General features: G+C 48.2%; 1 protein-coding gene across 4 annotated transcripts; it reads left to right on the top strand.

Moving 5' to 3' along the window:
* The first annotated feature begins 268 nt into the window (after positions 1–268).
* AKAP1 (A-kinase anchoring protein 1) lies at positions 269–26,828 on the top strand. Of its 4 annotated transcripts, none has more exons than XM_066979782.1 (11): positions 269–428; positions 14,127–15,813; positions 17,803–17,936; positions 19,008–19,134; positions 19,706–19,833; positions 21,082–21,259; positions 21,844–21,994; positions 22,605–22,672; positions 24,132–24,205; positions 25,006–25,071; positions 25,201–26,828. In XM_066979782.1, the coding sequence occupies exons 2-11, from the start codon at positions 14,151–14,153 to the stop codon at positions 25,261–25,263; spliced, it is 2,652 nt and encodes an 883-aa protein (XP_066835883.1). In that variant the 5' UTR covers positions 269–428; positions 14,127–14,150; the 3' UTR covers positions 25,264–26,828. The 4 variants fall into 4 exon arrangements, with proteins under 4 accessions (XP_066835883.1, XP_066835884.1, XP_013048901.1 ...); XM_066979783.1 differs by having other exon boundaries at positions 282–432; XM_013193447.3 differs by lacking the exon at positions 269–428 and adding an exon at positions 6,709–6,846.
* Positions 26,829–27,932: the final 1,104 nt, after the last annotated feature.

Raw genomic sequence — 27,932 nt, 5'->3', positions numbered from 1 at the left:
CGCTGGAAGAAGAACCGGGGCTCACCTCAGGGCTCCCCTCAGGGCTCCCCTCAGGGCTCCCCTCAGGGCTCCCCTCAGGGCTCCCCTCAGGGCTCCCCTCAGGGCTCCCTCAGGCGCTCCCTCAGGCGCTCCCTCAGGCGCCGGCCGCGGCTCGGAGCGCGCATGCGCACGGCTGGGAGGCGGGAGGGGAGGCGGGCCGGGGCGGGCGGGCCGCGGCGCTCTCGCGAGAGGGGCGGGGCGGGGCGCGGGGCGCGGGGCGGGGCGGGGCGGGGCGGGGCGCGGCCGCATGTCCCAGCGCGGCGGCCCGGCCGGGCGGCACGTGGGCGCCGGGGGGGCTGCGGGGGGCGCCGGGACGGGCACCGGCACCGGCACCGGGGCAGCTGCGGGACCGGCACGGGGAGGGGCAGCGCCGCGCCGTCCGTCCGTCCGTAAGTACAGCGCGGGCCGCGGCGCCGTGCCTCGGAGAGCGGCGGGGCCCCGCTGTCAGCCGGGCCGGGCCGGGGGCTGTGGGCGCTGCCGGTGCCGCTCGTCCCGCGGGCCGCCGTCAGGCCACAGCGGCGGCGGCTTCGCCCAAGGTCAGCGCCGCCGCGCCTGGGCCCCGCCGCGCCGGCCCGGCGCCGAGGTCACGGCGGGGCCCGCCCGGGGCGCGGCGGAGGCTGCGCGGGGGGCCCGGCCTCGCCGGGGGGGGCAGGCGGCGGGGGCTGCCCGGCCCGGCCCGTGCCTCCGGTACCGCCCGGGGCCGCCGCCGCTGCTGTGCTCGCGGCCGCGGGAGCCGCGCGGGTCCCGGGGGCTGCCGGGGCGCTGGGCTCGGGGCACGGCGCGGCGCCTCGGCCCGGCTCGGGAGCGCAGCGGCCCCGCTGTCAGCGCTCAGCGGCAGCGCCTCGGTCGCCCCCGGGGCAGCAGCGCTCCGGGCTCGTTTTGTCTCGCCCGTCTCGAGGCGAGGAGGAGCCGAGCCCCGCGGGTCCCGGGGCTGGGCCCGGCTTTGGGCGCTCCGTCGCAGCCTGGGCGGCGCGGTGTGGGGCGGGCAGGCAGCTCCGGGGGCATCCCGTCAGCGAGCGCTGCCTGTGGTGGCAGCAAACGGCACCCAAAGCTGCGCTCCACCGCCGTTGGTCTGTTAAGCAAAAGCGAAGGTCGTTAGGATGGAAGCGATGGAAGTAATTCCGCCTTCCTGCGCCCCCGGGGTCGCTGCTGCCTTGGAAGGCTGGGTGGCTGCGCTGGCACCTGCGGAGTGTTATCAGGCGCTGTGGACTTTGTCTCGGATGAAAGGAAATAGTTCGTTGCTGGGGAAAGTAGGATCAGGAGAAGGTAACTTTAGTTTTCTCCTGTTTGTTTGGTGCCTGTGAATGATCTACCAAGTTACAGCCCCCGGTGTGTGTGTGTGGTACAGCCGAGGAGGAGCACATGGCGCTCTGGAGTGTGGCACAGCCCCTCGCGAGGGAGGTCGGGCTTGTCCTGGTAGCGCATGCTAGAGCTGTCAGAGCAACGTAGCTGAGCTCGCTGCTCTGCCAGGGAGTCACTGGGTGACCAAGTCACTTAACCTCCTCGTTCTTTAATGAGTTTCCTGTGTAAGGGGTGAAATGCTGCGCAGGTGTCTGCCGGACTGCTGGACCTCTCGGGTGGTGATCTCGGAGTACCTGGGATTCTTTCAGAACAAGGACAGTGCAGCTTCACTGCATGGATCTTGATCATACGGTTTAACTCTTGATTAATTGGTTTGCTTGTATGTATCACCTGGTGCTCTGAAAAAAAATTACAGTTTTTCAGTAAGTCAAAGGGAGTAGGGAGCCTGTAGGGCTCAAGCTGTGCTTGGAGCTTGCTAGAATCCACCTCTGTCTTGTGACACTGGCTGTCCTGGTACCGCTCTGTTGGCAGTTCATCTGACGCTTTGTTTCCTGTGTTTCATTGAGCTCTTGAAGGACTTCTGAAAGCTCTCGTGAAATGTCAGTGCTGGGGGATTCAGGCAGGTGAATCTCATCACGGTTGTACAGTTCCTTGTACAACAGGGCTACAGAAGGTTTGCTGTCAGACATAAAACAAATGCTACTATTGCAGGATCTGCATGAGATGGTGCTGCAGGAACACACGTTTTTGCCTTCTGGTAGCTGCTGCTTATTTAGGTGTGTTTTCCTTAGTTGTGCCAATTTTAGCCACCTGTCTGAGAAACCAGATTCCTCCTTAAAGCTCTCTAGAGAGGCTTTGGGATACTTGTGTTGAAAACCTCCTTTCCTTCCTCCCTCTCTTTCATCAGCTGCCTAGAAAGCCTTGGCTTTACTGTAGGCATTCCCCAGTGCCTGAAATTAGCAGGAATTCCCCTCGCCACCCACAGTGTAAGGTGGAGGTACCTGCGGTTCAGACCCACCCGGGTACGCGGGTTCCTGGTTCCTGCAGGTTCTCCTGGGAGTGGGCTGTGACAGGAGTTTGTTTGCTGAGGACTGCAGCCAAAGCTGCTCAGAGCCAGCAGCAGTTGACTTGCTGCGTTGAGACTCTCGTGTTCATTTTGAAAACACTGCAGGCTGACTTTGGGTGTATTTGAGAGCAAGTGTGTTTTTGCAATAGAAGAGTTATCTGAAGAGCGTCGTGCTTTAAAGCAACATACCCCTCTTATCTTTGACTCTCATCTTTCATGTGTGCTTAACTGATGTGAAAAAATGATTTAAGGTATTTCTAGTGTCCAGGGGGACTGTAGTAAGATCGGGTTGGTAGCCCCGCATGCCCTTAGAAACATCTAGAAGTCATTGAAAGCCATTAATTACTTCTAATTGTGTAGGGTTTCAGATCTAATGACTAGCCTTTTTAAAATCCTGACTTCTAACTACAGTGCTCCTGTGGAATGCTTCGCACAAATGGCTGGCTTGTGAAGTTACTCACTTCAGGCAGCCAGCTTGAGATGCTTGCAAGAAGCTGTTTATTAGCAGGTGCTTTGCTTCCTGGAAATTAAGGCCATTGAGTTTTCTCCTTACAGGGATTGTAGAAGGTGTTATGTTTTCATGTCACTCACTGCTTTTGCAGACAACCTCTTCAGCTGTTTTATTACTGTCCGCTGCACAGATTGTTTAATATTTCTGCTGCTGCGTCTTGTGCCCTAGCTGGAAACCGACTGAATTTACGGCCCCAGTACATTACTCATAGCAGAGCTGAATATTTCATGAAAGATCGTTTAAAATCATTCTTCAGTGAACAAACCACTGCTTGTAGACCTTGAAGAGGTCCTGGGGAAAACTGCCTTTGACCTCTACTGCCACCTGGCAATGAGGATGAGAAACTTACCATGTGCTACAGCTGGTTTTGAACTCCCTGTGTATAAATAGCAGCAGTTCCTAGCAAAAGCTCATGATCTGCATGTGCCTCTTGTATCGGGGGCTTTAGCTTTGTGTGGGGATAAATCAGTGAATGGGAAGCTTCAAGTTTCTGGAACAAGGATTGGAGAGGGAGAGAGAAATGTCCTCATAAAACTCAGGGATGTGACCCTGCGGTTTTCCCCTTCTGTAATCAGGAGCATCTTTTGTGAGCTTGGCTTTGTGCTCTGTCCTCTGTTGAAATGTGAGGTTAAGAAGAGTTCTGTGGTGTCCAGGGGGACAGGAACATAAACACCAATTCTCTAAAATGTTTCGAGTTGAATGGAGTGTAGTGTCCTGTTTAGCAGGTAAAAAGGATGGGCTGCTGGCTGGCAGGAGTACCTATTTGCTGTTCCTTGTCTCCTCCAACTCAGGGCGATTGTAGGAAGGTCACTTGGCCTACCTTTGCTTTGTTCTCTAAAAATGGGCTGCCAAAGCCAAGGAAGGGACGCAGCCTTCAATCTTAGGGGAAAGCCGTTTTGTGTATGAGAACAGCCCCTAGCGTAGTTTGGGCGAGGGCTTGTAAGTGCTACTGTAATACAGATCAAAGTGAAGCATGTCTCTCTCTGATTAGGTCTCAAGTATGTTGTGTAACTTCTTGTATGCATTAACAAGCTTGCTACAAGTTATCTTCCTGCTTGTTCAGTCTAAACATCTGAGTGAAACCTTTGCTGTTCCTTCCTAGTATAGGTGAATATAGAGTGCTTTTTTCATAAACATTCAAAATCCTTCCTCTCTTTGCACTCCTGTGGTTTATTTGCAGCAAGCCAAGCTCGAGGCACAAGGCTTCTAACTGAACGACACCACTTCTTGCTTTTCTGTTTTAGCCCAGCTTTTGTTTTGAGAAGCTGTTCATCAAGGTCTCGTTGCTGTGCACAGTGAGCCTTCTAGTGAGCAGGGCTGGATGCTGTTCCCCAGATACCTGTTTGGTCTCAGCGCCGCCTCTTCTCGCTGTCTCCTACAGCCGTATCAGTGCCTTGTGATGTAAACCTCACTGTTCTGTCTCCTTGAAAGTTCAGGTCTTTTTTTTATTGTGTGCAGATATTGGAAACATTTGGTTCATTTAGTTTCTGCTCCTAGGTGTTATGCATGCCTGTTTTTTGGAAATCAATGTAGATGCCAGGCATTTTACTTAACTGGTTGTTTAAATTTTCATTTATAAGCTGCACCTGTAGTGGGCATTCATGTTGCCTTAGAAAGGGCTGCATTTGTTTCACTGATAGAGAAACAAATGCAAAATCTGTAAGTAACAGATGTAATTTTTCAGAAGTTCTGGAAAATATTTTATTTTCCAAGCTGGGTGAACGTGCAGAAAGAGCGAAAGATGATAAAACTTGGATTTGTGGAAAATGTTCATAACGTGGCAGCAGATCGTGAAGGTAATAAAAGCTGCTTTGCCTGTCCTGCAGATGGCTCGTTCTCTTCAGCATTTTATGAAAAATGCTTTTGAAAGGGTTGAATGTGGACTGGTAGGTGTGTCGGGGAGGAAAGAAACTACATTTGGAAAGAACCCCACAAAACCTCTGCCATGCAACGTGGGAGATGCAGTAAGGACAGGGCCAAGCCAGAGCAGCCACACTGACTGCTGCTTATCTCTGCACACCAGACAGGTCCCAGTGGGCACCAGGCAGGTGAGGAGGAAGCTGTTTGTGTGTGTGTTGGCTGGCTGGGGGTCTCTGAAGGTACAGGAAGCAACAACTGAAGCCTCAGCCTCTTGGCTGCAAGACGTGCTGCTCGTTCCCCAGTCAGGGATATCTGTGCACAGAGTGGGTTGGGCTGAATCCGAGGACTTTTCTCTGCTGTTTAAAGCAGGGTGATAATGGAAAGGTTATGTGGCCTCTGGCCAATATGCTGAGCTTTTTCTGGTTAGCTCAAAGCAATAGGACATTTGGTCTGGATCTGTGTCTGGAGCAGACTCCAAGTGGCAGACTTCCTCAAATTTTGAGGAATAGCCAAGGAAGATCAATGTGGTAGTGGTAAAACAGTGCAGAAGCTGTTTCTGAAATTCACTTGTGTCTGAGACATCTTCCTGACAAAGCAGTGAAAAAATTGATCTCGCCTTTCTCTGTAATAGAGAGATTCACTGGGACACACTAGTTTGGCTGAGGAAACTATAAATAATGAAACAATTGGAGCAGAAAGGTAATAAGATATAAAGTGAAGTAAGGAGCTTGATAATCTGATAGGGTTAATGTTAATTACAAAGTGTAACCTGTGGCTTATTGCATAGCAGGTGTGATCAGCTCAGGGCCTTGCATTAATACATGCAGCAGTGCAGGTGGTAAGGGTTGCTGGTGCTTGCTGTTCACATATGTATGAGCTTCTTGGTGATTTCCAATACACCTGCAAAAAAACCCCTACAGTTTGGCTAGACTGATACTTTTATTGTAAGCCTCTGCTTGTGAGTGTGTAAATACAAACTTCTCTGAGACCTGCTTTGGCCTAGAAGTATTGCTGCTTGAGCTGAGGAGCTCTGCTGGCCTGGTGCTTGACTACTTAGTCCCTCTTTCCATGCATTTTCCATGCATCCATCTCCCACTGTAAAATGAAATATTAATAAAGCCTGGGCTGTCAGCATAGCAGCTTCAGCTGTGAAGGAAGGGAGTAAGCTGTTGTAGGAACATCAGTGAAGCTGATTACACTGAAAGCAGGTTTTATCTTAGAGATAAAAGACAGCCTGGTGTTGTTGGTGGTGTTTCTTGTTCCAGTGCTCTAGCTTAGGTCTACAACAACCAGCTTTTTCAGGCTTTTGCTTGTCAAAATTTATTCCTCTGCAAATAGGACTGCTGGTTCCTTAATACTGTAAGGTTGTAGAGTGGCTTCATTAACAGAGTTCCATCACAGAGGAGATGGCTTCACGAGCTGTGTAACCCATGTTAACTAGGGTGTAAAAAGAAGGTATTGCTTCAGGAGTATCTCTTGGTGTTCTTGTCTCCCAGTGCTGGTGTTTGAGGCAGGAATTGCTGCAGAACTCTTCGCTTTAATTAAGTAAAGAGAAAGTCACCTGTTACTTCTTTTTAAGTAAGTACCATCCAGTTTGAGATCTTGCTTGCCTGGCTCCTACCTGTCTGTAGCTGTTTGTTGCTACTGAGTCATGTCTCCTGAGCTCTCACCTCTGGGTGTTCGTTCTGATGGGTGCACCAGGCTGTCCTGGGAGGAAGTGGTGGGAAAGGCAGGAATCTGAAATGCCACAAATTCCTGCGGCTGCCCGATACCACAGAGACCGCGAGTGGGTGATGATGCAAGGGCTGGCAGCCTGGCGATGCGGCAGGTCTCTGTGACTTCACGGGCCTGTCCTGTGAGGTCAGCGTTTGGTCCTGGAACCCCTCCACCCCCCATTTGAACCTGCAGCCTCCCATGGAGGTTCCTGGGGACCTGACAAAGGTGGGAGGTCCCCGCAACGAAGACTCACCACCTCTGTCTTCGTACAGAAGCTGCAGTTTGGGTGGTGCCTGTCTTCTGCCAGTTCAGTGCTGTTTTGAAAAAGTGGCTGATGCTAAGCATAGGCAAAGTAAGTTTTTCTGTGGCTGTTCCTGTGCGGTAGTTTCCCTTACCTTAATCTTACTGGTAGGGATTCCAGTTCTTTAGTTTTTTGTCAACTCTTGTTCATATGCCTCCTATAAGGCAGAGCACTTGCTCCTGGTTATTTTTAGCATGGAAAATTTTAAGAGCTCACGTGGTCCCATGTAGTTGAACTGTGCCAGCCTTGTCCAGTTCTCTTTCACCCAGATAGTATTTATTTCCCGAGTGCTGTATCGCTAACCATAGGGCTTGCAGGGAGGCGTCCTGGCCTTGCTCTTGAAGCCACATTTCCAATTTAGCTGCCTGCTTGCTCGCTCTGCGATCTGTCAGGCCGGTATTTAATTCCAGCCTTGGCTCGCCCTGCCGGCGGGGTCTGGAGCGTAACCTCTGCGGTGCCGGGCCAGGGAGACACGGGGGAGGCCGGGAGCAGCGGCGTGGGAGGGCACGTTCCTGCGGGGCTCGGTCCCTGCAACTTGTCCGCGTTTCTCCCACATGGGGCCTTGGAGCAGCTTTCCCCCAGAACAAACCTTGTGCTCTGAAAATCAGCTGCAGCAAGAGCTTGCTGAGCTCTCCTCTCAGGCCTTAAGGATGAGTTATCTGGCTTCTCCGTGAGGCTCGTGCCGCGAACATTTCTGGCCTTATAAGGATGTGTGTGCTGAAGGATTGCTTGTCCTGGCTAGGGAAACAAGGTGGCTTAAAACTGCTCTGGGACCCTAATGTGAACGAGCTGACTGTCCTGAGACTTTTCTTAAGGTAGGCGAGCGTGTGTCCATACTTGTCCTCATCTCACGGGTCTTTACCAGCAGTTCTCCATAAATCAAGTCAGAACGCAGCTTTGGAGAGCCGACTGCCCCCTCCTTTCCCCTCACTGTCCCAATCCCATCCTGACCTACTGAGGGGATTATTTAGCTGCTTGGAGAAGTCTCGTGTCCTGGCTGCAGCTGTGTGGCTCTGCCTTGAAGTAAGGTGTGACATTTAGACCGGATTCCTGAAATGCCAGAAGGAAGTGGAAGTGGCTGGTGGTGCGGGCCGAGCGTGTACAGTGTGCGAGCTCAGCGCTGGTTCGGCTCTATTTTTGGTGCCGGACTGCATGGGGCCCTGTGTCCTGGGGAATGGCACCGGGGTGTCAGCGCTTCAGGCTGGTTCTGGTGTCTACACACTGATTGTCCCCGGTCCCAGGCCCTGGGGTTGCTGTGCTTCCCCCGCGGGCTGCTCCTGCCCCAGGAGCACGAAGGCCGGCGGGCCGGGCTCCCTCCGGTCTGGCAGTGCTCGAGGCCATGTGACTTGACAAGCTGCCATTTTGTGCGCTGCTGCTGGCGGGAGAGCCCCAGGCTTTCTTCCCTGTGTGCTTAAATGATCCCGTTGCCCCTGCACGCCTGAACTGGCTGTCAGACTAGCAATGGGGAGGGGGTTCTGTCACTCCAGAGTGTGTTGGGAAGCGGGCTTTGGGGGCTCTCTTGCAGAGGAGGCGGAAGAGAAGTCGGTGCTGTATCCTACAAGCTTTCTGGCACAGTTCAGTTACGCAGGTTAAAAATCAGCCATCTTCTAGGCATCACATCAAAAGTGACATTGCAGCCAGCCTGCCAAAACCAGGCCGGCAGAGCCTTCCTGTCATGCTTGCTTCAGGAGGTGCCTGTGGGTGCTGGCTGCCACCTAGCCAGGCCGGCACGCTGCGATGTCTGCTGGCATCGCGTGCGGAACCGCCGCCTCGCATCCCCTTCTAGCTGATGGAAGGATGTGGACTTCCCATTTGGCACGGTCGCTGATAGCGTAATGCAGCTCTTGCTAAAACTAGCCAAATTAAAAACAAGAAATTAAAGGAGCTCCACAAGGAGCAGTCAGCTAAACAACCAATCCCCACTATTTCAAATACCACAGAAGAGTGAAGATCTTATCTTAAATGATAACAATGCTCAAAAGAGCGCTTGGAACTGTTTTGTCTGCCAGGCTTGGGACAGGCCTGTCCCTCTGTGGGGCATCCTGCTACTGTCTCCTGTGCTGCAGCGCTGTGTGGGACTATTGTTTGGACAGTTGGTGCAACTAAATAGGGAATCGGATAATAATGGGGCTGTCTGTTTAATCAGGGAAGCTTGCTGGGAATGGGCTTATGTGATGGGCTTTAATTTGAGTTTGTGGTATGCCTGAGAGACAGCTTGTGGGGTGGTTCTGCATTAATTACAAACTTAAGTGGACAGCAGATGAGTGCTAGCAGTGGCTCACAATGTGCAATTGTACTGTAGAGGATAAATGTGAACCTTTTGTCTTAGCAGTGTGCAGACTTCACCCTTCCCAATTACCAAGTTCAAATTTAAAAAAAAAAAAGCTAAATCCAAATTATTGTATAGGTTTGCATTGTTTTTCCCCTCACTGCCAGATCTGTTTGAGGAAGCATTCAGAAGTTGCCATTAACCAACAGCTTATCTTCAGACCTGACTGTATAAAGCCAGCTGGAAGTATCTCATGCGGAAGATATTGATAGGACTGTCCAGTGAATGCAGGCTCCAACTTCCTGCACAGAACAGCATTAATACCTCATTCACTATGTACTAGAGATATTACTGGATTTCTTAAATCGTCTGTAGCTACCTTTTGATTCGGGATTGAGCAAGAAATTTTCTAGTCACGATTTTGGACGTTCGTTATTTACTTGTCTCACTGCTGAGTCCTAATAACTGAGACGAGGAGGCGAGGCTGGCATCCAAACTAGCTCCGATAAAGTTGTTTGCTCCTCTGATGGAAAGGTGTGGCTGGAGGAAGAGGTGAGAAATCTGCAGTGAACATTGGATTATTTGAGACTTGGATGCTCAGGTTGAGCTTGAGGGAGGCATGTTTTTGTCACCCAGCTAGAACGTGAGCAGCTCCTTGTGAAGACTGGGGCCCCGGAGCAGAGCTGTATTTGGAAGCTGCGGTCAGAGTGCTTGTTCTGATAACAAGTTTTTTCTGGTGGAAAGACTAAGCATAGTTGACAGACTAACTTGATCGTCTTTTCTTGTCTAAGAAATATTATGGTTCTAGAAAGGAACTAGATAATACTCTTTTTCCAGTGGGTGGTTCCCATTTCTATGACTTTGCTATCTCCTGAAAACAATCTTTATTTTTGCTGCTTATTGGCAAAAGTCGAGGCCTGTTTGGAGAAAAGTCCGTTGTCGTTGTATGTAAGCATCGTCAGGCACACTGTGTTTTGCTTTAATTCCTGCTCAGGGAAAATGTAAACTGTAAACGCTCTGCAGCAAGGCTGGTCAGGGGACGTGGGTAAGTGCTTAGCTCTGTTCCAGCTGCAGGCTTTCCTTAAGGAAAGGCATGTCGGCGCTGCCTCATGTAGCTTGGTGAGGCTTGTAAATGGAGGAGCATGACTGTGATGTGAGTGCCAACAGCATCCACACGGGGAAGGGTTTGCAAGCTCCCTACAGTAAGAGGCAGCTTTCACCTCTCGAAAGTCAGATGAGTAACAGCTGTCAGCCTAGTAAATTTAGATGTAGAACAAACTTAGGAGCTGCATGCTGAAGTAGTAGTGTCTCTATCGAGACTGCTTTTTCTAGACTAATGTCACTGTTACAAGGCTGTTAGAACTTATTTCCCATCCTTACCACCCTTGGAAACAGCTCCCTGTGGGCTGTCCTTAAAGTCTGCAGCGGGGTGCAGTGTGTCTGCGCAGCTCCAGTCCTGCCTGGCTGGCAGTCTGTCTGCTGGCTGGCTGGTGAGCTGAGGTGCACAGAGCTCTCCTGCCCTTCGGGAGGGGCAGAGTTTGCAGTAGGATTATAAAAAGCAGGGGTCCGAGGTCAGGCCTCAGTCCCCGGAGTGCAGGAAAAGCTTCCTTTATCTGCGGTGGCGCTGGAAGCGGAGCAGCCCAGGGTGCCCATGCAGTGTGCGCACTCCTGCAGGTCTGGTGCCATAACCTGTTGGGAATGCTGAAGTGTCTTGTGCCCTGCTGGGCAGGGAGCACTTCCAGCCGGGCCTAGAGGCAGGAAAGCACTGCAGCAGAGTATTGACTTGGGCCAGAGCAGCTGGGGCACTGGCGGCAGCTGGCATGGCCTCACATCTCTGACAATCCCTGTCGTGGTCCCTTCTCGGCAGCCTGTCTTCAGGGAGCAGCAGGGACCTGGGGCGCAAATGCCCTGACCCAGCTGAGAACAGGCAGTGCACGAGCCACTGGAATGACCTAGACACTCATTAATTTGGTGGAATTGATTCATAATGATGTCTGTCTTTATCCAAGCAGCATGCTAATGCAAAGAAGAGGCAAAGCACAGTGTGCCATCTTGCTTTCTGGTCTATTTATAGACATGAAAGCATGCTCCTAAGTTGTTTTGGTGCCTAAAAAAGCCACAGAACCCTTTTTAAGAAAAGGCTGAAACTGCAATTAAGAGAGATTCTGTTCAGCATGTTAAAAGTGTGCCCGCGTCCTGGATTCTGGTCATAGCATAAACACAACTCCCTGGCGGCGAGCAGCGCTGGAGGATGATGTGGTGCGTCGGGGCCCGGAGGGCTGCGTGCTCAGAAAGTGCAACCCTGCTCTCGCACCATTCCCTGGCTTTGTGCTCGAAATGTGATTAGAAGGAGCCATCGCTGAAGCGGTCCGGGTGCGTTCCTTCACTGGCACTCCCTGCATGGATAGGTGCTCCCAAAATTCACAGCATCTTTGCAAAGTGTGTGCAGCAGGCTGAGGCTCCCAACTTGTGATGCTGTGCTCCCAAACACCTGCTGAATATTAACAGGTCTTTGTTGCTGGGAGTTCAGTCATTCAAAGGCAGGAGATTATTCATCTATCAGTACTTGTCTGAAATTGACATGAAACCTGCACATCGTGAGTGATGTCCTTTGCTGGAGCAGTCCTGACTAAATTATCTCTCCTTGCCTGTCCATTAATGATGGTATGAAGGCTGTCAGATAGTATAAGCAAGCTTCAAGGTCATCCTGCTGCCCCCCGTAATGCGCTGCACCAGGAGCTGTGTGCTTTTGCAAGCTGTCGGCAGCTTAAACCCAGCCACAGTTCCTGTGGTGTTAGAGGCACTTGGAGTTGCTTTGCTTGTTTTTCCTCTAATGCATTGTGAAATTGAAGTAACTGAAGTAACACTTCTCTAAGCAGACTGCAAGTCTTGCTTCTCCTCTCTTGGAAAAAGTGAACCTCGGTCCTCTGTCATTTGGAGCTCTTCAAAAAGCTTCACAAAAGAAGTGTTGGGATCCTTTTAACGTGGATGACAGAGGTTTGCTGGGCAGGCACCACTGGCTTCCACCAGCACCTTTCACTGAAGATCCCACCTGCTGACTTACGAGTCACACAGAAGCCCTGGGGGCCTCTTGCCTCACGGGGGTGGTGTTGGCCTTTTGAAACACCAGTGCACAGAGCCCGGCAGGCTGAAGACACGGCCTTGTGTGTGCTCCAGTGTGAGCTGCTCTGTGCGGGGACTTCGGGTGAGGTGTGGGGGGGTGGCAGCCGTGGAGGAGCCTTGCTGGGGTCACCCCAGAGCAGGCGGGGTTCAGCAGGTGTGAGGGCTCGCTTCTGTGTGAAAGAGGTGGGAAAGCTCACCGGGAGCGGTCAGGCTGAGGAAGGAACACAAACCTTCACGGGAAGGTAGAGAAGTACAGAGCAAAGCCAGTGTTGGATGTGTAAAGGTGCAGGAAAACCAAAGTAACCTGAAACTGGTTTCTCGGATGTTTCTTCCCGGCCTGGTTTGAATTCTAATGTGCGAGTTCTTCTCCCCGCTGGAGTTCCTTCTGGCTCACGCGCTTACTGCTGCAGCTGTCCGACAGCCCTACAAGTGCACAGCTCTTTCACTTACCTCCTGGCTCAGTGACTGAATGACGACTGCTCTTGCATTTCTGACTCTAAAAGCTGCTGTTAGATGTTTTTTTGTGGCTGTTTCAGAACACATTTTAACTAGCCAGGCATTTTACGTGCTTCTCAGGGCCCAGAAGCTGTGCTGTCAGTGGTTTACTTGTATCTGGTAGCAATGTCTAAAAGCACATGGATGTTTCCCCAGTCCTCGGCATGCTGCTGTCTCTGTAGCTGTCTTAAACTGCAGGCCTTCCCATTTTATATCAGTCCATGTAGCCACATAAAAGCTTGCAAATCTTGTTCCTCATCTGTCACTAAGCTATCGAGATCAGGTTTCATACATGTCCTAGGCATCTGTGCACAGGAGCTGGTCCTGCAGAGCCTTCTGTTGCTGGTATCCCCTGGCATCTTTCCGCAACAGGGCAGAGTAACTCTCTCTTGTCCGTGTTGTCCAGTGTGGTCATATCCAGCTGGTCTTGTGACACCCATTGGCTTGGGGGTTCGTTTTTCCAGGGGAGGTAACTTGCCTTTCTTAGCACTGTGACCTGATTTACTGCTGCGGTGTTCCCTTTATATAGCTATGTTCTTTTAACAGAAACCAAGCTGCAGGCAGATGGGCGCGTTGATGCTGATCTTATTGCCCATCTGCTTAGCTTGCAAATCCATTGATGGCTGTGTGGCATGGAGGGGCATGCGAGTTCTGACTGGACTTAATGTCCCTTGGTTTTTAATGTATACCCATCCTGTGGTGGTAATGGCTAGATGGGGAAAGGTTTTTGGCCTTTGGCCAACAGCTGTGTTGGTCTTCCATTGGAAAGTATGAGATCTTTTAAGAGGGACTTCTGGTTATTGGGCGACACTTGCTTCATGAGGCTGCAGGCACTCTTTGTTTAGAAATACCTTCACTGTGTGTGTAAAGAGAAGTGGAGTAGCTGCACGCTGCTGTTTTGTACCTACTGAACTGCAGGCTTGAGTGGTGTGCCCACGCACCACCCTCTTGCAACACTGTAGATGAGAAGGTTGCAAAGCAGTTCAGTTTGACCTAGTTGCTGTATTTTAGAGATGTGTGTTGTCCAGCTACAAACTCTTGAGTGATGTGCCTTTCAAGCAGAGAACTGGGGAAACCTGCGGTGTATCAAGTCTTAGTTTTTGGCTGTTAGTAGCACAGCTGTGCTGCGAACCCAGCCTGATGCTGGAGAAACGTGCAGTGCTGGATGCTGTCCTTGTGTGTAGTACTGACCTGCAAAGGTGAGGCAAGGTGAAGCTGCTTGTCAAGATAAACGTACTGGTGAGAAATGTCCAGATATCCATACTGCTAGGAAAAGGTCTTGTTCCACAGCCTGCTGATAGAGCAGAGATGTGAATTTAAAGAGTGGCTGGAAAACAAGCCTGTCCGCACTAACAGAAATAGCTCACGGCATTTATGAAACTTTAGCCTTCCTGTTATCTTTCATGTGACTATTTTAATAACAGTTTTCTGTTTCCCTTTCTAGGTCTAATTGCTGAGGCTTTGTAAAATGGCTTTACGCTTTCGCACTTTGTTCCCGTATGCCATACCTGGAGTGCTGGCACTTCTTGGCTGCTGGTGGATCTATTCCAATAGAAAAAAGCATCCGAGCAATCATAACAGACAAGTGATAGCCGTTGCAGAAGAGCAGCAGAAAGAACTGCCAGAGAATGATTCATCACCCAAAACAGAAGCACGTGTTTCTCAAAGACTGCCTCTCTCCTCAGAAGAGGAACGCCCAGAGAATGAGACCTCGACCTCCCTGCCGCCGGCAGGGTCGATGACGCCCTCTCTCCTGCGTCAGCCTCATGAGGGGTTAGACTTCTCACAGGACCTTCCAGCCCCAGCAATAACGACAACTCAGCCCAGCACCGTCAAGGACGACAGTGAAAAACTAGAAATAATAGGATCTCAAGATGAAAGCAGTGTCCCTGCTTGTGTTTCTCTCCCTCTGATCTCAAAGAGCTCAAAGTGTCACAGCAGTGCTGCAGTCAGCCCTAAACAGGATTCAGGCTCTAGTTCAACCCAAGATCAGTGGCCATCGGCATCCGTGACACTGACGCAAGAGTCTTTGGGAATCACGGAGGAGATCAGCAATGCAGAGCAGTCAGATGATTCTTCGTTTAAGCCCCCTAAGGAAAGCCAGATGCCAGAAATTGTGCTATCGGATGCTGGCTGTGTGACAGCCCTTCACTTGGGATTGGAGAAGGAAGCCAATATCCCACAAGCCTTTCTCAATAATGAAGTTGAAGTTGTATCAAGTCACAAGGATTCCGCGATTAGGATGTTACCGGATAGTTCAGAGTCTGCCTGTTTGGAGCAGTCCAGGGAAGAAAAGATGTCTGAGTTGAGTGACAGTACTGTACCTGTGTGTCAGGAGGGCACACAGCCAAAAGGAGATGAATTAGAAAGGGAGAGGATTGGAGGAGTGAGTCTGGACAAGGAAGAAGTTGAGAAAATTGAGCAAGTAGCAATACAGATCATTTCCAAGGTCATTTTGGCAGCAACCGAGGAAGTGCTGTCTGGTTCTGTAAGTGATGTGTCCAGTCGGATCTGCCAGGCTGCAGCCAGCCGAGTCGAGAGGCCTCTGGAGAGGGCAAGCACTGTTCCTTCTGATCAGGTGCTTGCAGCAGAAGCTGTGGGAGGAGGTGAGAATGCCGCTGCTAAGAGTGCTGTGGTGCTGACATCCCCACAGGTGGAGGAACGCGATCAGTGTGTGACATATTCCAGCTGTTTAACACACAGCTGTTTATCCAGCCCCGTTCAGGGAGACACGAAGGAGTGTCAGGTAAAGAACTGTGTGCGCGGTGAGTCGCAAGGAGTCGATCGGACTCCTGTGGCAAGCCATGGAGGGTCACTGGGAAAATCACACTTGGTTACGGAGGACTCTGGGTGCAGCACATGCGCATCTGACGGTGCGACGAGTGCGGAGGACCCGCTGCAGAACACAACGCTGTCCGTCACATCAGGCCAGCATTCGGACTTACTGAGCACATCTGCAACCCAAGACACTTCTGTTGAGCAGAGCTCAGTACCAAGTGAAAAACCTCCTACCCCGAAGCTCCCTGAAGACAGCAAAGTGCCATACAGTAATGGGATGCTGAAGGAAGACGGGCCAGACTTGCGTCAGGAGAGTAACTGGGCAGCAGAGATTGATGGAGATCACTCGGGAGGTAAGAGATTTGGAAAACCTCATACAAAAATGTGGTGAGCAAGCACTTAATGTGCTGTATCCCCCTTGTTTCGCTACATGTTCAGATAAATCCTCTTCATGTTTAACTTTTTCCCAGCAGATGAATATTTAGCCCTCTTGTTCAGGTGGGTATGACGACTCTGAGCATCTGCTGTCAGAATTCCCATCTCCGTAGTATCTGGTGTTAGCTAGGTGACGTTCAGCATATACTGCAACGGGGTGAACAGGCTGGTCCCCATTCAGCACAAGCTTATTGTCTAAAGCTAAGCATGTGCTTGAGCAGCCTGGTGAACTGGAGTGTGTCTGGGTGTAGGTCAGGCTGGTGAGAACACCTTACAGGTTTGAGACCTGCTAATACAAATTCCTGCTTTGGATCAGGCAGCTTCTAATAAGCATTGGGATCTAATCTATCCTTGTGGGGGGTTGTAGGTGAGCCTTCTGGGGTGCTGCTGGATGAACCCAAGAAGTGCTCTAATAAATCGTGATAAAATCAGTTGATTGCAGACCAATTACCCTGGAGCCTGTTCTCCCTTGGAAGAGTAGGTGCACGCCAAGAAATCTCAACCGGCAGCAATGCTCACAGAGTCCCTCCATCTGTCTCTATTGTTTTTGCCTTCTAGATCCTGGAAGATGTGTGCCTGGCAGAATAGAAAGCTGTCTGAGCAAATGTTGACCCATGTGACCTTGGGGATGGATGTTAAAATCCTTTATAGGACCCTGTGGTGCCAACAGCCCTTAATGACAGGATGCCTTTTGTAATTGCTGCAAAGTAATGGGGATCCTGCTTGTTGTAAGACATGGACTGAGTTTGCCAAAAATTAAGGATTAAACCCCCAAAACGTCTTGACTAGTGAGAGTAACTATAGGAAGAAAATGGTTTTGTCTTGCTGTGAATGCTGGCGTGATGGGAATGTGCTGTGCAGCCTGGTGATGATGAGGGCTAAAAGTTCTGTGCTGAGACAGCTGAAGGCTAGGGAGAGGGGATATCACAGGTAAAGTTGCTGATGTGTCTGTGCTGGATAAGAGGTCCTACAGCTGACCTTCACACCTGGCTGTGAGATTCAAATCCTCCTCCTTGTCTAGAAAGGCTGTGGCAAACAGCTGCACTATTTGCCTTTGACTTTCGAGGCATGTGCTGTGTTGCTAGTTAAGATGTAGCAAATGTAAAGCAGCTATTGGATTTTTTTTTCTTTTTGGTCTTATATTGGATGGTCTGAATGCTTACAAGGAAGTAATGATCTTTGTGCTCCTGCCTGTTAATCTGGAGGAAGGATCAGTCTTGTGATATGCCAAGCAGGAGGAAGCTGTTTTAGTTCTTCTCCTTCCCAAGTGGAAACCACCTTGATATTGACTGATAGTTTGGGAACAAACTATAGATCAATTCTGGTACCTTGTTTCCCCAGGCATATGAGAAGTTTGGGCAAGAGGCAATACGAGCACAGCTGACACTCACAATTCCCCATGCAATCCCTGTTTGGGCAGGAATGTGATGTCAGTCCAGTGAGCAGATGAATGGGCTGCGCCCCCCTCCCGGTGTGCTGAAGTCCTGTGGTGAGCCCTGTCTAAGCCATGGGGAAAATGCGGTGTATCCTTCTAGAGCTGCAGCTCTGTGTTGTTGTTAGCAGAGCTCTCGTTCAGTTGGTAGCATTTACTTTTAGTGTCTTGTCTCTGCTGTCTAAGGTGCCACTATGTTTGAAAGACTCCTCCTGAAATTGAATTTCCTTCTGTTGCGTTCCCAGAGGTGTTCAGGTTTTTCTTCAGGAACAAAAGGAAACTTCTAGTAAACTGCGTGGTAGGGCTTGACTCTTACTGAAATACTGCAGCATGGTACAGGAACATCCTGCGTGAATACATGGGGAAAGCTCAACCTAACTTCTGTATTAAATGACGTATTTTCATGGCCTTGTGTCCGGTAGCCGGGTTAATTTTGTAGGTTATCTGAGTGCTGATAGGTGCATGTGTTTTGTAGGTTCAGATGTAAATAGCATGGATTCTGTGGACAGTGGCTGTGCCCTGGGGAAGACAGCAACTCGCCAGAACTCTAAGCCAGGAGGAGAATCCAGCAAGTCTGACCTCACTATCTGGGAAATCGAGGTTCCAAAGGTAACCAGGCACCAGCCCATCGTGCTTCTCGCCCTGCCCTACGTAGTGATCTTCTGGTTCTTGCAGTCTGGTAGTGGCTCAATGCAATCCCAAGGAGATCAACAAATAAACAAGGATTTAAGCATTTAGCTCCTGTTACAACTCAACAGGAGTGAAGAGCCTGTGCACAGCTGTAAAGAAGAGGCATGTAAGGGCTATGCCCAGGGTAACTCCGGGTGTTAAACTCATTACTCCCCATTTAGAGAGATTTTTTTTCCCCCCGCTGTGTAGGAGGGATGTTTCAACTGCCTGTCTAAACTCCTCCTCACAAGCTGAATGCTGATCTAAGCTATTCTATAGAGCTGCTTGCATCTCCGTCTTTATAATGAGCTTTCTTTTGGGTCATTATAAAGAGAGAGGATGTGTTTTTAGGACTGTGTTCATCCCTTCTTTCCAACCTTATGCAAAACTGCGCATGGCTGCCAGACATGTCATCGCTCTTGCAGTTCTGCTCCTCAGCAGATCTGGATGCTGATGATCAGTAAAGCGAAACTGCATCTCCTAGTAGGATAAACGTGCTGCTGCCTTGAGTGCACCCTGCACAGCTGCCCCAGGGCTATGTAGCCTAATAGGCATGATAGATTAGAAAGGGAGTAAACCAGGCTAATTAGCTTGCTTTAAAATTGCTGCACCATAGTATATATTTTGAATGAAAGATGAATATAGCATGTTTTCCTCCCTTTAACCTTTCTCTTTTTAAAAGAGAAGTCCAGACTGGGAGAGGATGTGATTTCACTCACTGTAGGAAGACAGTAGCATTTGCTGGGCCTGACTTTGTTCTGTTTGGGTTTTATGTTCTTCTGCAAGATATAAAGATGAATCTTTTAAAATGAGCTGCACTTAGTGGTCTGTATCTGCCTTGACTTATCACAGACCAATATAACTCTGCACTGGGATGGTGTTACCTTGTGTTCATCCTGCCTGGCTCTTTGCACTGCAGGAACTGGGAATGTGGGTGAAATAAGGCATGGAGAGCATTGCTGTTTGATTTGTATTTCTCTTCTGACCATTTTTCTTGTCTCTTCCATGAAGCATTTAGTTGGCCGCTTGATTGGCAAACAAGGGAGGTACGTGAGCTTCCTGAAGCAAACATCTGGTGCCAAAATTTATATCTCAACACTACCTTATTCCCATGACTTCCAAATCTGCCACATTGAAGGTGAGATGTCTCTGTTCAGTCTAATACCTAGCTTGTTGGTTGTAATTAGATGGGCAAGGATTTTCTAAGTCGTACAGTCTGAGTCTGGTGCTTTACAAAACTTTTCTGCTCACAGACAATGGTGTTACAGTAGAGGTATATGCCAAGTCACCTGTACCCTGGCACATGAACCCTCTGTTCTAGAGGTGAGAGTGCAGTTTAGCAACCTCAGCTGCTGTAGTTCATAACAAAAATAAGATCTTTTGTGGGATGACTTCTGGCTTTTAAGGGAGGAGCTATGGGGTGTGTATCAGCAATGGAATCTGATTGTGAAGAATGATAGACTAAATGCGGCTGAAAAAAATCTGCCAGTACTCTGTGAAAAGGGTCATCCTGGAGGCTAAAGCTGTTGAAGCTGGGGCCTGCATTGCTTGCGTTGATCCAGTCATCAGACTACATGGTCAGTCTATTAAAACTTTTTAAATTGTTGGTGTAGCCCAGGTTTCTTGTAGTGTTCTCTAGCTCCACATAGGGTATGTGTGTCCCCAGCATATTTGTGTAACAGATCTTCTCCTGGATTTTTGTCTTCCAGGTTCCCAGCATCATGTAGAAAAAGCACTGAGCCTTATTGGCAAGAAGTTCAAAGAGCTGAGTCTCACCAACATCTATGCTCCACCTCCACCATCGCTGACGCTTCATTCCCTCCCTATGACTTCCTGGGTAAGTCTCAGCTTGCTGCCTGTGCTGGTGTCAGGGTGGAAGGCTGCTGTTGATCACTGCCATCATAGCATGCCATATCCACGCGGCCCTTTACCAGTAAGAACATGCTGGTTCACAGGTTCCCTCAAAACACCTTTGGATCTGTGCAGTTATCTATTGTCCAGCTTGCGTAACTGCTACAGATGAGATTATCTGCCTGTTCTTCTGCTACAGGTAGAAAGGAAATAGAAGTGGGAGATGTAGCAGAATGTTCTACCAGGCTGGGGTTAATGTTGTGTAATCGCACATCTGGCTTAGTAGGCTTCGTCCTCCAGACTAGATGTTTGCCTGAGGAAATACCACTTCAGGCTGGAACTGGTTGGATTGCCTGCCACTTCTGCTTAGAGATCAAAATGTCACGCTGCTCTGTTGTCATTACTGGCACTGCCCTAAATCTTGAAGCTAGAAATCTTGAAGCTAGTCTTCTCAAAATATTTTACTTTCTAATGGTGTTGAATTACACTTAGAGAAGGCTTTCACATTAGTGTTCCAGAGAAGAGTTTTTGTGCTTCTTGTGTTTCTAAGCATCTGTACAGCACTCTTTTGCTTGCATTGGGCATTTAAAATGTATACAGTAACTGCACATAACTGTCTCCATGGATGTAAAGGCTGGCTTTGTTTAGGAGAACTGAGTTTAGTGACATTAAAGGCATTTTAGATACATTTTGTGCACAATAATGCTTTGTGTTCTGTGTAGTTGCCCAACGCAGTGGCTCTGTCAGGTAGGGCATATTAATTTTAACATGAGAGCTCTGTGGTGAATCTTGGACAGCCCCTGCAGAGATTACCTTGATGTTAAAAGCTCTGTGGGTAGGGAATCCTTACAAGTTGTACTGTGTTGATAGTGCAATGTGACTTGACCTGCATCATTGCTAATTCTGCTCACTGATCTTTTGGGTAAATAAGTCCTACAGCTGCTCTGTGCTGATAGTCTTTTTGTATACAAGATGGGCCCTTCCCTAAATCTGACTTCCTGTACAACAGCATAGTACTGAGTACTACAGCATAGTACTGAGCACACTGAGTACTTTCTGGTCCTGATCCAAAGCAGCCTTTGGAAGTGAATTATCATCATACTAGTGCTTTCCCACTGGTGTCTGTCAGCCTCAGGAGTTGTTGGTGGAACAAGGAGTTGCTTTGAGTGTCTAATGTGACTGAAGCTTGTGTTGTAATAAACACTAATGAGTATTTTTCTCCTCCCTGTGGCAGTTGATGCTCCCAGATGGAGTCACTGTAGAAGTGGTTGTGGCTAACCAAGTCAATGCAGGACACATGTTTCTACAGCAACATACGCACCCCACTTTCCATGTCCTGCGTAGCCTGGACCAGCAGATGTATGTCTGCTATTCTCAACCTGGAATTCCAACCCTGCCAACACCTGTAGAAGGCAAGTAACTTGGCTGCTCACAAGTTGTTCAGTTTCATGTCTTTTCAAGCTGTTCTCAGAGTACAGATGTTTTACTTTCTTATGCCACTCATCTCTGGAGCATATCCTAGGCCACTTAGTTGCATGTTGAAATTCAGGATGAAATCAAATCCATCTCAGTTTCTTTTTAGTCAACTTAGCATCTGGTACATTTTTGCTAACAATGTAGAACTGCTTCTGAATCTGTAGTGCTGCTGTTGGGACACAGCGTAAAGCAGAGGCTGCGTCACGTGGAAGGGGTTATTAGCACTTGCTCTCCTTGTTGGAGACAGACCTTGCTGCTGGTGATCAAAGGCTGGAACAGAAGCGGATGCCTGCATAGAACAGCATCGTATTGGCAGAGACTTAAGACTAAAACCCACCTCTTCTGTGTCACCCGTAGGCCTTATCTGACTGGGGGGTGTGGGTGGTGCTGAAAGAAGATAAAAGCAGTGTAAGAAGTGCTGTTGATTCTCAGTAGATAACTGCAGTACTGCTAATGTGTGAAGTGCTTATTTGTGGAAGTCTTCTAATGCTGAGCCTCTCTGTGCTCCTGTGCTCTGCAGTTGGTATTATCTGCGCAGCTCCGGGCCTGGATGGGGCATGGTGGCGGGCTCAAGTTGTTGGCTACTTCAAAGAGAGCAGCGAAGTGGAGATCAGATACGTGGACTATGGAGGATATGAGAGAGTGAAGATTGACACGCTCAGACAAATCAGGTCTCTAGCTCCTTTTCTGTAGCCTGAGGCAATATCTGGCTTGAATCTCCATCAGAGGCATCCATGTGGTTTGAATAGGGATTTTCACTGCTGAAGTGGGAAATGTTAGAATGACTTGTCCCAGCAGAGGGCGTGGATTTCTTAAGAGCTTACTGAGCTCCTGCAATTTCTCTTCTCCCCTTGAAAAAAGCCATGCAACTTCTGCCCCTTCAGCACACGGATGCAAAAGGATGCTTTCAGGAGTCCCAATTCATTGATGAGCTAGGAATAAAACTGAAGTTCTGTATACCTCACCCTCGCTGGCTGGCAGAGCTGTATACAAGCCCATTAAATACTCGATTGCCCTACGAAGAGCCCCCAGGGGCTTAGGGGGGTAAGAAGCACAGCCTGCATTATGGAAGTGATCTTTGGTTGGAGCCCAATCCAACTTGATGTGGTAACCAAACAATTTCTTGCTGTTTAGATGGGTGGAAGAATAGTCTGATCTTTTTTGGACTGTCATCAATTTTAAACTGAATTCCTGTTAGTGTAATTGATTAATCAATGTCACCTTAAAGAATACAAAAGTAATTTAAAGGCATGTTCTTATTCTAATTTGATTCTCTTTAAGGTCTGATTTTGTAACACTACCTTTCCAAGGAGCAGAAGTTTTACTAGACAACGTGGTGCCACTTCCAGGTAATGGAGCTCTCGAGAGGTACTGTTGGCACTCCTCCTGCAGGCTTAAATGGATACCGGCTACAAGCAAGCAATGCTTCGGTCTAAACTTTCTCTTCTATTGCAAGTGCAGCCTTTGAGGTGACGAGCAAGGATTGGAAGAAATATTTTTTTCTTCTGAATCAGCTAGTATGGCACAATCTGTCTGACTCAAGGGGAAGTTCATAAATATCCAGGCTTTTTCTTGTATGAAGGAGAGAATGAATTACTCTCTTAAACAGCAAGTTTGCAGGTCTGGCAGGGTGTAACTAAGCAGCTGTAACTGTTCTGCCTTCTGCTGTACAGTAACTGTAAATGCAAACTTGATTTTTAATTTGCTAGACAAATACCTGATATTTTCCTGCTGAAATGCCTGATGTGTACATTCTGTATTCAAAAGACTGCCCTCTGAGCACTGGAATGTCAGTCACTGCCTAGAAATGTTTTCTATATTTTTGGTTGGTTTCTGTTTCCTAGTGTTGGGCTCTTTTTTTGAGATTCTTGCTGTATTGGTATCTAAAAAAGATGGCCTTCCTGGGGTGCAGAAGGGGTAAGCTAGGGGTCAGGCTGGGTTTTATCACTGGAGCTTCTGGCTGGCAGGACTTTAGTACAGGCCCTGCCAAGACTGTAGATGGATGGCCAGGTTTAAGCTGCTGCTAGCAGAGGTGAGTGGTTTGCACGTTCCCTGAGGACATCTACCTCCTTCAGCATTTGCAGAGGTGTAGGGAGTTCACTTGTTGCTGGAGATTCTCAGAGCAGGAACCGCAAAGGTGAAACTTTTATTTTTCAGCAGTTTGATAGGAAATAAGCAACTTTTGTTCAAAATGTACTTATGCACTTATGTCCTGTCTCATCTTCACAGTGTGAATTGTAACTTCATTGGCTGGGACATGGGGGCTTCCTGCTGCATTGCGTGTGGTGTTAGCAGCAGGACCACCATAAGCTGTGCAGGTTGTGAGATTCGGGCTTCCAATGCTTGCAGAGCATGCATTTGGCATTGCTCAGATGCCAGCTAGCCTGTGGGACAAATGTTTGAGTTTTCTGCTTATAGTATGGCACTCTGTGCAAGGTTGGGAAAGTCCTGAGGCCCCTGACCTTAGTTTATTAAGTATCAAAATATTAATGGCAGCTCAAAGGCATTGCAGAAGAAGAATACTTTTGTTTTTAAAGCTTCCTAATTCATCAGTCACTTATGTTCACATTAACTTGGCTAGTGGCTTTGAAAAGCACTTCATCCTCTCCCTTCAGCAACACAGCAGGCGTAATATTTGTGTGTTCTCCAGCTTAATAGACTGGTTTCAGCAAGTGCCTACAGCAACCGTAGGTGAGGATTCTCTGGCCTAACTTATGTGGAAGGTCAAACGAGATTAGTTTAATAGTGCCTTCTGGCCTTTAAAGGCTGTGAATATCTAATTTTTCTCCTGTTCTTTTCTTTCCAAAGACGAGGATCACTTTTCATCAGAAGCTGATGCTGCTGTTAGTGAGATGACCAGAGGCGCAGCACTACTGGCGCAGGTACATGAGAGCTGTCTAGAAAAGCCTTGTTGATAATTTTGCTGCTGCTGTTATTCTCTCTGCCCCTAGCACGCTGTGTGTTTATCAGAAACAAAGTGCAGAGCCTGTAAGCCTGGCTGCTGAGCAAGGTTCTTGTTGAGAAGTCTCAGCTCTGAGAACAGGCTGAGAACTCCCTTGTGTGGCATCACCACTGCTTGGGACTGTGTGGCTCAAAGGGATGCACAAGGAAAGGGGTGAATATTCCCTTCTGTCAGCTGATGTAGACCAGGAGGATGGGTGCCCGAATGGGCTTAAAGAGCCCAAAGTGTCCAGCAGATCAGGTATTCACCTGGGCCTGCACTGCTCTGCCAACCTCGAATGCCTTCACAACACTGATATGCAAGATCGCCCCCTGGCCCGCCACAGGCCAGAAGCTAAGGTTTCTGGTAGTGTCCCACAGGCTTTTGTGCGCGGTGCCAGATCTTAATAAAGAGGGCCTTACCTTTTCTGAAGTGTTTCTAATAGTGGCTGTAGACATCCCCGTAAGCCAAGTGGGAAGCTGATAGTATTTGTAACAATCTCCTGGCTTCCTTTGGTTTAATGCAACACTCAAATGTATCACTAATTCTAGCAAGGGTAAAGATTTGAAGAAATGGGGTGACAAACTTGCCAGCAGAGTGTCTCAGCTGCCTGTTGGCAACAGCTACATTTCTTCCACCTGCGTGTGGGTTTAATTATTGACTATCACTCAGTGACGTGAGCCTTGCATCTACCACGGAGGAGACCAGAATTGCTGCATGCTAATGTTTTTCTGTTTCCAGGTCACAAATTATGACAATGCAACAGGTCTGCCACTAATACAGTTGTGGAGTATGATGGGAGATGAGGTATGTTAGCACACTTACCTTTTCAATATAGTTCAAGTTTATGGCTGTGCGGACTCATTTCTTGGTAAGGAACTTGGTGTTTCTTGCTCGTGGCTTGTTCACCTTTCTTCTTTTTTCCTCTCCCTTCAGGTGGTGTCGATAAACAGAACTCTGGTGGAAAGAGGATTTGCTCAGTGGGTTGACAACTACTAGCAATGTCCTAGATGCCTCGACAACCTTTTCCTAACAGGGGAAAAAAAAAATAATCCTGTTTTGCACTGTTACAATTTGGTTTGGCAACCTCTTACGGGAAGATCTGTTTACACCTGCATACAGAGTTTTGTGGTCCATTGAAACTTGTTTTGCTCAACTGTTACCATTTCACTAGAAACACATACCTCATCTCAGCGAAAGGCAGGGTATTAAAAGCCATAATGAGAGATACTGTAGCTTTAAAGCAGAAAATCCTCCCTGGCCTCTATTCAAAAATTGAATGGAAAACTTGTAGAACCCTAGGGCTTGCTTGAAGTCAACAAATGCCCCTGAAATATTAACTGTGGTTGCATTTTTGTTGAAGATGTATAATACCCCATGAAGCTGGTGTCCGCTTTTATGAAAAGTTACATTGGTTGTCCTTTTTTAACAGGCTCTGCCTGTGAAATTAATGAATGTTATTAAGGAAATTAATATTCAGTAATGAACTTTTCTATATCATGCCACTGATGTGCACAAACTGCATTCATCTTATATCTTCTTGATGCCAGGAGGTTGATGAATCGCATTTGTTGCGCTTACTGTGGCACATGTCTCACTGCAGTCATGTTTTTTTATGCTTAATATGCTTAACAAAGAAAGCTTCTCTGTGCAGATGCTTGAAGTGCAGGATATGTTACCACTACGATTTTGCTCTTGAAATATCATGTATTTAAAGAAAAGAACTGATTGCCAAGCCCAATTGTAATTTGTATTTTTCTAGCTGTGCAAGTCTGTAAATATATATAAAAACATTGTAATATTTTGTACAAGAAAAACACTGGAAACAAAGGGAACTTTACAGAAACTTTTTCACACCAAAATGTCCTATGTAGGTAGAACTGGTTTGGAGTGCATTAGGGTAGCCGACATATCTGGAGCATCCGAATGTGGGAGTGTTTCCGCTCTACTGTATACAGGATTAGCATTCCCTTAGATTGCTGTCTGGTTTGAATTGTGATCACTGCATTCTTTGCTATGTTGCTGTACAGATCTCTTTTTAAAAAAAGTAACAATTTGGCATTAATATTGCAGTGGTGTTCTCAATTTTTTTGCTCCTTTTTAGATTTCTATCACAAACCTAAAATTTTGCTCAAGTAATTTAAGCTGACTTAATACTCTTAAACATATGCCCTCTAATGTATATCATTTTAGATATGTATTGAGCTGGGATTTATTGCTGGCAGAGAAGATACTTGCCAGGAAAATGATGTAGTCAGGCCTCGAACTTTTTCAGGTAGATTCAAGGATGTCTTTACATCCTATGAGCTAACATGTCAGCACATCATACATTTGGATAGCTGCCTACAAAAGCATTTGGTCCGATCCCTTCTGATATGGTATGATTATAACCTTTTTTTTTGAGTTCTCTCCTATTCGGCGCTTATGATTTAATGTTCATATTTGCAATAATGTCCAATGAAAACTAAATTTGGTAACTCAGTTAAATCTATAAAACATATATCATTTTGGAATGTTTATTTTCCATTTCAATTAAAGCTCGAATTTTAAGCCGTCTTAATCAACCTGTGATGACTAAGAGCCTTCATTTCCAGACCTCTTGTGATGCAGGGTTGGGAAGGGAGCTCAGTGGGATAAGCAGGTGAGATAAGATCCCAATGGCTTTTCAACAGATGCAGAAAGGTCAAGCTTCAGCTGTCCTGGGGTTTATTTTACTTCAAACTTTGTGAAGGAACTGAAAACTGAATTTAATCTTATGATGAATTACTTACTAGAAAGCCTTAGCCTGAGCACTGGTACTCAAAGCTGTTGTGTATATATGGTGGAATTAATTTACCCTGTGGGCTCAGGAAGCCCCTTCGTCACACTTGTGTGTTGAAAAGCAAAACTTGGGAGTCTCCCTATTGTACAGGCAATAAAACCCCCTCTTTCAAGTATTAACAAGTTCCTTGTTCAAGCCAGGCAGAGCAATGATGTGAGTTGGTGTCCCAGTGAACAGTTTGTCCTTACCCTGGTACTGGAGCACCTTGCAGTTGGTAACGTCTTTTTCAGTAGGATGTATCTACACTTCATGGATGGAAGAGAAATGAAGGCACTGAATGGACTGATTTGTCTAGGATTGCACAGAACTAAGTGTGTTAAACTCTGAGTATTGCTTTTATGGTCAGTAGATAGGTGCATGTGCACACAGTTGTTCAGGGAACCAGCCCCCTCCCTGAGGCGGTCCTGCTCTTCTTGGCTGCAAACCGGGGGCTGAGCGTGCGTGCATCTGAGCTGAGCCCTCCCCTGGGCTTACTTTGAAGCGATTCAAAGGGGCTTTCCCCTTTGAAAAGTGGTAATTTTATTATGGGTAAAATGAATGAGGTCTCTGGAGACGCCTAATTTATAACTTCCGTCTGGAGTGCTTCCCGCCTGCTGGCCCCAAGCCATGCTCCCGCTTTCCTCTGCTGAGCAGCCCCGTGTGAGCCCAGATCTTGCTCTTCTGACCCCTGGCAGCCTGGGGGCTGCTTTTCCACCAGGCCTCCCCCCATGGCCTCTGTGCCCATTCCCTCCATGCTGGGGCAGCTGAGCAGTGCCTGGGCCAGGTCCTCAGGGGGCACAGGGCCGCTTTTCCTGCAGCACAGCAAGTCAAAGACTTCTTAGAGAGCGACGAGGGGAGGAGCGAAGAG

Source organism: Anser cygnoides, chromosome 18 (assembly GCF_040182565.1).
Source record: "Anser cygnoides isolate HZ-2024a breed goose chromosome 18, Taihu_goose_T2T_genome, whole genome shotgun sequence".
NCBI lineage: Eukaryota > Metazoa > Chordata > Aves > Anseriformes > Anatidae > Anser > Anser cygnoides.
The sequence above is the reverse complement of the archived record's forward strand: the minus strand, read 5'-3'. Positions and strand labels throughout refer to the sequence as shown.

What these genes read in the sequence shown, in the direction of transcription:
- AKAP1 (XM_066979782.1), top strand. Translation starts at nt 14,151, where the DNA reads ATGGCTTTACGCTTTCGCACTTTGTTCCCGTATGCCATACCTGGAGTG. An exon ending in CCCTCCCTATGACTTCCTGG is followed by an intron (nt 19,834 to 21,081) that starts GTAAGTCTCAGC and finishes TCCCTGTGGCAG; the next exon opens with TTGATGCTCCCAGATGGAGT. An exon ending in CCTGCCAACACCTGTAGAAG is followed by an intron (nt 21,260 to 21,843) that starts GCAAGTAACTTG and finishes TGTGCTCTGCAG; the next exon opens with TTGGTATTATCTGCGCAGCT.